Genomic DNA, 9,606 nt, shown 5'->3' on the forward strand with positions numbered 1-9,606 from the left:
AGCCTACTGCTATTCCCAATTTAGGCTAGCCTATTTGTTTGACTTATTTTCAAACGGTTTGTGGAAGAGCTACTGTATCTAGTATCCATAATTAATATTATTTGCCTCATAGCACATTATTTTACATTCATTAGTCTGTTAGAACTATATGAGTCTGCTGAGGTGAGAAAATTTCATAATAATGTCTGGAACAGTGCGAATTGAATGGTATCAAACACCTGGAGACAATGTTTGATGTATTTGATACCATTCCACTGATTCTGCTCCAGCCATTACCACAAGCCTGTTCTCCCCAATCAAGGTACCACTAACCCCCTGTGGTAAGAACTATCCAAACTTTACCCAGTTAGGGATATCAGCTGATGTAAGAAGGGGTATATAAATACATTTGATTAGGTCACTCCCATAGAATTCTATGGTCACTCCCACTAAGGCCAACTTTGAATCGTTGATGTGCGCACTGTGCTAAATTTCCTGGGAACGAGGTTAGTGAATAAATGGTCTTGTGTCGTCCCCCAGTGGCCCAAAAAAAAGCAGGCATATTCTAGATGTCAAGTGAAGGACTCAAACACTTTTGCAAGTCCGATTTTTAATTGAAACAAAAGTATAAACATTATTATAGACCTACATTATATACAGAAATTGCAATCACAAAACCAGATACACAAAATAAAAATCCCTCACTGTCTTGCTCCTTACAATAACAGATCAGTTGGCTATAACAGCTCTTCTTAGAATCTAAAGGTCATGCAACCCATTACTATATTTAAACGCAAAGTGTTCTATTCACATCTCACACTAAATTTGACCATACAGGAAATGTTATAAAAAAGCTCTGCTTGAAAGACATTCCCCTGCTTCTTCTGTCTGTTAACAGTATACCAGTAACTGTATGCCACACTGTTGTGAGCTCAAATGTGAGAAACAGCTGAGCGATTGCCGAGACGTCAAACCCCATTTACCTGTCTGTCTGTCTGTCTGTCTGTCTGTCTGTCTGTCTGTCTGTCTGTCTGTCTGTCTGTCTGTCTGTCTGTCTGTCTGTCTGTCTGTCTGTCTGTCTGTCTGTCTGTCTGTCTGTCTGTCTGTCTGTCTGTCTGTCTGTGAGAGAGAGAGAGAAACGTCTGAGTGATGGCTGAGACGTCTAACCACATGTACGTTGTTCACAGTGAACAAAAAAACATGGCGATTACCTGTGAGTTTAAATTTCACTCTAAATTTCCCACTGGGGCAATAAGTATTAATCGTATTGCTTGACAGCTAACCTTAGGAGGTCAGGGTTATTCACCCAATGTCAACAGTACATTATTCCTCCCAACACACACGTACACACGCACGGTCCGCACACACACAGACACACACAACAACACAACACACCCTCCCTTCATGAACCTCCTCGCTGAAGGGTTAGTCTCTGGTTTCTTCAGTTTCCTCCTTCTCTGTTCCCATGTCTGGTTCCAGTTCCTTCCTCTGTGCAGGAAGGGTTGATGGGAAGTTAGGTTCTAGTTCTAAATGACATTCTGGTTCTTGAACCTCCATCTGTGTTCCAGGTTCCAGGGCTAATGGATGGATAGGTTCAGGCTCAGTCTGTGGTTCCACGGTTCCTTCAAGGGTTGGTTGAGGGTCTTGTTCTTGTTCTAGATTAGGTTCTAGTTCCGGTTCTTCTGGTTCCTGTCTCTGTGACGCCCGATGATCCCCCAGAAGAAAATAGACCTGATGACGATAATGACTTTATCAAATACTCTACAGTATGTGTGAGTTCTGTGTTATTTGGCATGACCCACAGGCTTCAACAAACATTATTTTTGCTTTGTATTCACGTTGTATCATCTTTTTCAATTTCTTTGTTTTCAATTCACTGTTTTGTAAGGCAAGGTTTCCTTATGCATAGACATACTAATAAAAAAAATATTGAAAGAAAGATATACCTTTTGTGGCCCTAGTTCTGCCCCTTGTTGTGGCCCTTGCTGCTGTGGTCCCTGCTGTGTTGTGGGGCCCCAGGCCTTAGCCGTCCCCTGGTAGGCCTTCCACAGCCGTCCATACAGCAGGTCCTGCTTGATCTTAGTGTACAGCTTAGAGGGGTCAAAACCCTGGAGCTGGTGGTGAGGGGGTGAGGGAAGGGTGGGTTGATGGGGTGGCTCCTCTGTGACCCCCTGGATGGTATAGAGAGAGAGGGGGGTGGGGCAAGAGAGACTAGGTGATATGCATGTTGTTTTGAAAATAATTGGTAACTAATGTTTCAGTTGTCCTTTTATCCTATTCTATCATGTGTAAACACTATTCAAAATAATTGGTAACTAAATGATACTGTATGTAATGGAGCTTGTATCAGTTGTTGGATCATCATGTAGGCCGAATCATGTTCTATCATATAAATATAATTTCAATGTAATAGAAGTGTAATTAATGCAAATCTCTCAACCGTACAACTCTCTCGATAAGCCAATTTAACAAACATATCACCGAACATTTCGAATCCCACCGTACCTTCTCCGCTATGCAATCTGGTTTCCGAGCTGGTCATGGGTGCACCTCAGCCACGCTCAAGGCCCTAAACGATATTATAACCTCCATCGACAAAAGACAATACAATACTGGCCAAGGCTTTCGACTCTGTCAATCACCGCATTCTTATCGGCAGACTCAACAGTCTTGGTTTCTCAAATGACTGCCTCGCTTGGTTCACCAACTACTTCTCAGACAGAGTTCAGTGTGTCAAAATCGGGGGGCCTGTTGTCCGGACCTCTGGCAGTCTCTATGGGGGTGCCACAGGGTTCAATTCTCGGGCCGACTCTTTTCTCTGTATACATCAATGATGTCGCTCTTGCGGCTGGTGATTCTGATCCACCTCTATGCAGACGACATCGTTCTGTATACTTCTGGCCCTTCTTTGGACACTGTGTTAACTAACCTCCAGACGAGCTTCAATGCCATACAACACTCCTTCCATGGCTTCCAACTGCTCTTAAATGCAAGTAAAACTAAATGCATGCTCTTCAACCGATCGCTGCCCGCACATGCCCGCCTACCTAGCATCACTACTCTGGACGGTTCTGACTTAGAATATGTGGACAACTACAAATACCTAGGTGTCTGGTTAGACTGTAAACTCTCCTTCCAGACTCATATTAAGCATCTCCAATCCAAAATTAAATCTAGAATTGGCTTCCTATTTCACAACAAAGCATCCTTCACTCATGCTGCCATACATACCCTCGTAAAACTGACTATCCTACCGATCCTTGACTTCGGCGATGCCATTTACAAAATAGCCTCCAACACTCTACTCAGAAAATTGGATGCAGTCTATCACAGTGCCATCCGTTTCGTCACCAAAGCCCCATATACTACCCACCACTGCGACCTGTATGCTCGCATTGGCTGGCCCTCGCTTCATATTCATCGCCAAACCCACTGGCTCCAGGTCATCTATAAGTCTTTGCTAGGTAAAGCCCCGCCTTATCTCAGCTCACTGGTCACCATAGCAGCACCCACCCGTAGCACGCGCTCCAGCAGGTATATTTCACTGGTCACCCCCAAAGCCAATTCCTCCTTTGGCCGACTTTCCTTCCAGTTCTCTGCTGCCAATGACTGGAACCATTTGCAAAAATCACTGAAGCTGGAGACTCATATCTCCCTCACTAACTTTAAGCAACAGCTATCAGAGCAGCTTACAGATCATTGCACCTGTACATAGCCCATCTGTAAATAGCCCATCTAACTACCTCATCCCCATATTGTTCTTTATTTTATTTATATATATTTTATTTTCTCCTTTGGACCCCAGTATCTCTACTTGCACATTCATCTTCTGCAAATCTATCACTCCAGTGTTTATTTGCTAATTTGTAATTATTTTGCCACTATGGCCTACTTATTGCCTTACCTCCCTAATCTTACTTCATTTGCACACACTGTATATAGACTTTTATATTGTGTTATTGATTGTACGTTTGTTTATACCATGTGTAACTCTGTGTTGTTGTTTGTGTCGCACTGCTTTGCTTTATCTTGGCCAGGTCGCAGTTGTAAATGAGAACTTGTTCTCAACTGGCTTAAAAAATAGAAAGTGTGAGAAACTTATGAGCAATGGCCGAGACATCAAACCGCATTCACCAGTGTGTATTTGTATGTGTGTGTGAGAGAGAGAGAGAAACGGCTGAGCGATGACCGAGACGTCTAACCACATGCACGTCATTCACAGTGAACAACAGGAAACCATGGCGATAACCGTGGTGACAGTGCCCTGTGGGTTTTCATGGTAACGTAGGTTGCTATAGTTACAGAGGTCACTCTAGCCATAGAGAGAGGAAATGCTTCTCTTATCTCTATGACTCTGGAAAGGCTTGTGATTAGGGAGCCTATATTAGATGAAGTTAGGCCAATGTATTTTGGCAATGGTCCAAGGTAGCCTACTTTCAGTGACATCAATGACGTTTTCAGTGGGCTTTAGGTTAGAATTGCCTTGCAATACTTCATTTATTTTCCATTGTGTCAAAAAGGTATGTAGGGGATGTTGTGCTGGAAGAATAGCTGACAGAATAACTTTACCTCCGAGTCTGTGTGTTGATCTGTCAGATAAGTCTCCACCTCGAACACTCGCCTCCTGGAAAGATATATAACGGCAGATAGCTGAGAGCTGATGACTTTTGGTGTTATAGTCAGTGCTACTGGAAACTTTACTGATAGAGAGAGAGAGGCCCGTCTTTCCATGTGAGTGTGAGAGAAATGAAAGCGAAAAAGAAGATAGAGAGGAAGATAAAGCAAAGAGTGTAGAAAGAGGGAATGAGATAGAGATTTTTTTGAAAGGAAAAGAGAGAGATGGATTGCGAGAGAGTTATAATGATAAAGAGACACAAAGAGGAGAGAGATACAGAGATGAACGATATTGATATACATATATATATATATATATATGTATACAGTATATACACTGAGTGTACAAAACTAATATTGAGTTGCCGCCCCCTTTTGCCCTCAGAACAGCCTCAATTCGTTAAGGCATGGACTCTACAAGGTGTCAAAAGCGTTCCACAGGAATGCTGGCCCATGCTGACTCCAATGCTTCCCACAGTTGTGTCAAGTTGGCAGGATGTCCTTTGGGTGGTGGACCATTCTTGATACACACAGGAAACTGTTGAGTGTGAAAAACCCAGCAGGGTTGCAGTTCTTGACGCACTCAAACCTGTGCGGCTGGCACTTACTACCATACCCCATTCAAAGCCACTTCAAGCAATAAGGGATCATAGCTTTCACCTGGATTCACCTGGTCACTCTGTGTCATGAAAATAGTATGTTTTTCACCTTATGTTTTGTACACTCAGTGTATATATTTATATACCAATCAAAAGTTTGGTCACACCTACTTATATAAGGGTTTTTCTTTATTTGTACTATTTGCTACATTGTGGAATAATAGTGAAGACATCAAAATGATGAAATAGCACATATGCAATCATAAAGTAACCAAAAAAGTGTTAAGCAAATCAACATATATTTTATATTTTATATTCTGAAAAGTAGCCACCCTTTGCCTTGATGACAGCTTTGCACACTCTTGGCATTCTCTCAACCAGCTTCACCTGGAATGCTTTTCCAACATCCTTGAAGGAGTTCCCACATCTGCTGAGCACTTTTTGGCTGCTTTTCCTTCACTCTGTAGTCCAACTCATCCCAAACCATCTCAATTGAGTTGAGGTCGGATGATTGTGGAGGCCAGGTCATCTGATGCAGCGCTCCATCACTCTCCTTCTTGGTCAAATAGCCCTTACACAGCCTAGAGGTGTGCAGAGGAAACTCTGGGTCTTCATTTTCCTGTGGCGGTCCTCATGAGAGCCAGTTTCATCATAGCGCTTGATGGTTTTTGCGACTGCACTTAAAGACACTTTCAAAGTTCTTGAAATGTTCAGTATTGACTAACCTTCATGTCTGAAAGTAATGATGGACTGTTGTTTCTCATTGCTTATTTGAGCTGTTCTTGCCATAATATGGACTTGGATCTTTTACCAAATATGGCTGTCTTCTGTATACCACCCCTACCTTGTCACAACACAAATGATAGACTCAAACGCATTAAGAAGGAAAGAAATTCCGCAAATTACCTTTTAACAAGGCACACCTGGAATGAGTAGGTGTGTCCAAACTTTTGAGAGGGAGAGAGAGAGAGAGAGAGAGAGAGTGACAGAGATGGAGAGAGATAGAGAGAGAGAGCTAGAGAGAGAGAGTGACAGAGATGGAGAGAGAGAGAGAGAGAGAGAGAGAGAGAGAGAGAGAGAGAGAGAGAGAAAGAGAGAGAGAGAGAGAGAGAGAGAATGGGTTTGGTTGACGAGTAGGTACCTGCGGTAGCAGTGTCTGCAGCAATACTTCAAGCAGTAGTAGAGAGAGATGGCGACACTGAGGAGACAGATGGTAGACCCCACTACTAGCAGAGCCCACTGCTCCACTTGTCTCTCCCCTAGTAAACCCTGTGGGCCTTCTGACTCCTGGGCCTCCTCTGTGAGTAGACCATAGATAGACACACATTTAAACATACTCACATAAATTCACACACAATTGTGCGTACAAGCACTACCTACCCCAAGTGGGTTGTAATGGCAAGGTTGAACTTGTGTTTTGGTGAATGTTGTGAAATAACATTATTTTAATGTTTTTTTGTGGATAGTTGTGATCAATAAAGAACAGGAAGCAGAGAGGGGAGAGGAAATGAAAGTGGGGAAATACCAGGATGTGTGGGATAGGAGAGAGAGAAACAGAGAGAGACAGACAAACAAGATAAAGGTAGAGAGAGAGAGAGAGAGAGAGAGAGAGAGAGAGAGAGAAAGAGAGAGAGGGAGTACCTGGGCTTTCATTAATCCTGGTATATGTACACTGCTCCAGCACTCCAGAGGGAAAGGTAATGAATTTACAGCAGAACTGACTCTCCTCCAACACAGTGCTACCTCTCAGCCTGAGCGTGTAATTACCGCTGGAGGCGTTACCCTGGATCTCCACGGTATCGTTGTACTCCGGGACCACGTACGTACCTTAAGGGCATATGTTATATTATTAATATATATTATATTATATATCTAAGTGTGTTATTCTTACGGCATTTTGTGTTATGTAAATTCTGCCTTTCTTCAGTTTTTTTTCATAAACTGGGACCAATAATCAAGTCAAAGTAAAAAATATGTATTATAATGTATTAATATGTATTATTATATTAAGTACCGAACACGGGATGGAAGGTGCCCAGCTTCAATCTGGTGGTGGTGTGGTTTGAACTGCTGGTCATCTCCCAGTTGATCTGAGAAACAGTGTCGTTGTCCCGCATGAGACGACAGGTGATAGATAGGTGATCTCCATCCCATTTGTGAGATACAGAAATCCCACTGTCTGTCATGCCTGCGGGAAGTAACAAAGTAGACGTTTTGGCGGCAAAGTTGTGTAGGTGCTAGTAAAAACGACAGCCACTTCCAGTGAAATAATGCTGAAACCATGTTTTTGTGGATCATACACCAAAGACACTAGAACACGTATTCAGACAGTGGTGTAAAGTACTTAGGTAAAAATACTTAAGTACTGCTTAAGTCGTTTTTTTTGGGGTATCTGTACTTTACTATTTATATTTTTGAGAACTTTTACCTTTACTCCACTACTTTCCCGAAAATACACTGAGTATACAAAACATTAAGAACACCTTCCTAATATTGAAAGCGTGCCACAGGGATGCTGGCCCATGTTGATTCCAATGCTTTCCATGGTTGTGTCAAGTTGGCTGGATGTCCTTTGGGTGGTGGACCGTTCTTGATACACACGGGGAACTGTTGAACTGCAGTGTTGCAGTTGTTGACACAAACCGGTGTGTCTGCCACCTACTACAATATCCTGTCCAAAGGCACTTCAATATTTTGTCTTCCCCATTCACCCTCTGAATGGCACACATACACAATTCATGTCTCAATTGTCCCAAGACTTAAAAATTCTTCTTTAACCTGTCTCCTCCCCTTCATCTACACTGATTGAAGTGGATTTAACAAGTGACATAAATAAGGGATCATAGCTTTCACCTGGATTTGCCTGGCCAGTCTACGGTATGTCATGTAAAGAGTATGTATCCATAATGTTTTGTACACTCAGTGTATGTACTTTTTACTCCCATACATTTTCCTTGGCACCCAAAAGTACTTGTCACATTTCAAATGCTCAGGCAGGACAGCAATATGGCCCAATTCACGCACCTATCAGTTTAATAATGCCACTGATCTGGCGGACTCAATAAACACAAATGTTGCGTTTGTAAATTATGTCTTGAGTGTTGGTGTGTCTGTAAATAGAATAAAACATTTATAGAAAAGTGTGCCGTCTGGTTAGCGTAATATAAGGAATTTGATGTATAGCATTTACTTTTACTTTGTACTTTTACTCAATTATGACAGTTGAGTACTTTCTCCACCTCTGTACTTAACTACATTTAAAACTAGATACTTTTAGACTTTTACTCAAGTAGTATTTTATTGGGTGACTTTCATTTTTACTTGAGTCATTTTCTATTAAGGTATCTTTACTTTTACTCAAGTATGACAATTGAGTGCTTTTTCCACAACTGCATTCAGACATGCATGCACACACACGCACAAACGCACACACACAAAGGTCGAAACCTGCAACATAATTTTCTTTTTGTCGAAACCTTGCACTTTTTTAAATCAGCTGGATGTGTATTACCCTACATTCAACTGTTAAAATAGGTTTTAGTACTGCATAACCATAACAATGCAATGTAATGAAACCTTGGGTTTTTGAAGACCACAACGGAAATATGTATTTTGTTTTTACATCCTCAATTATTATATTAATTCAGTTTTCGCTAAACTAAAACTTGAATCTTATTCTAGATGAGTTAGTCTAACCAACCTGTCTGTATCAGCGTGAGGACCAGAAGAGTGCAGACACAGCGTTTTCTCATATCTGACTCTGTCATCTGTCACAATGTTCAGTCTTCTCTTTTCCTCTTCACTTGCTGTCTTTTTGTTGTGTTTTCCAGTTCAGTTTCATCCGTGTTTTTTTTTTTTTTACCGCCGTCCTTTTTTCCACTCCACCATACTTATTCTAATTTGTTCATTTCTTGTTTCTCTGAGTGTATCTCTGTCTTCACACCAATTTTTTGTCTCTGACCCCCAACTCTCAACTTCCTCTTTCCGAACACTTCCGGCCTTAGCACCTTTCATATGATTTCACTGTACGTATCTCTGTATCTCTCTCTCCTCTCACTCACTCACTCACTCGAAAGGAAGAGGAAGTGAAGTGAACAGAGTCACGATACAGCTTCTGACATGTTCATGGGTTCGGTTTTCCCATTCTGCTTTCATTTTAACTACACACACACGCACACACTGACTCAATGAAGCCTGAAACACAGACATTCTAGAACCATGAGGTTTGTGTGGCTGAAAAGACAGTACCCTAAAAAAACAGAAACCAATAACATATCCTATCGCTAATATTAGGATGCAGCTTGGGATCTCTTGATGTGGTTTGGACAGCAGTTATAAGGCCCAATCTGGGATATTTCCTGTTCATGGTCATTTCAATTATGATAAATACAGGGCCAGTTCGAAGCATAAACAA

At 41.8% G+C, this 9,606-nt stretch overlaps 1 protein-coding gene across 1 annotated transcript; it reads right to left on the minus strand.

Annotated features, from left to right (window-relative positions):
* Positions 1-569: 569 nt before the first annotated feature.
* si:ch211-196f2.6 (immunoglobulin domain-containing protein) lies at positions 570-9,266 on the minus strand. The gene is made up of 7 exons (XM_029760588.1): positions 8,893-9,266; positions 7,207-7,380; positions 6,834-7,019; positions 6,334-6,490; positions 4,549-4,603; positions 1,926-2,150; positions 570-1,710 (listed from the first exon to the last, which is right to left on the minus strand). Exons 1-7 carry the CDS (start codon positions 8,957-8,959, stop codon positions 1,405-1,407), a joined length of 1,170 nt encoding a protein of 389 aa, XP_029616448.1. The 5' UTR covers positions 8,960-9,266; the 3' UTR covers positions 570-1,404.
* Positions 9,267-9,606: the final 340 nt, after the last annotated feature.

This window comes from Salmo trutta, chromosome 8, assembly GCF_901001165.1.
Source record: "Salmo trutta chromosome 8, fSalTru1.1, whole genome shotgun sequence".
NCBI classification, from domain to species: Eukaryota; Metazoa; Chordata; class Actinopteri; order Salmoniformes; family Salmonidae; genus Salmo; species Salmo trutta.

What these genes read in the sequence shown, in the direction of transcription:
- si:ch211-196f2.6 (XM_029760588.1), bottom strand. Translation starts at nt 8,959, where the DNA reads ATGACAGAGTCAGATATGAGAAAACGCTGTGTCTGCACTCTTCTGGTC. An exon ending in ATCAACACACAGACTCGGAG is followed by an intron (nt 2,151 to 4,548) that starts GTAAAGTTATTC and finishes TATACCATCCAG; the next exon opens with GGGGTCACAGAGGAGCCACC. An exon ending in CAGAACTAGGGCCACAAAAG is followed by an intron (nt 1,711 to 1,925) that starts GTATATCTTTCT and finishes TATCGTCATCAG; the next exon opens with GTCTATTTTCTTCTGGGGGA.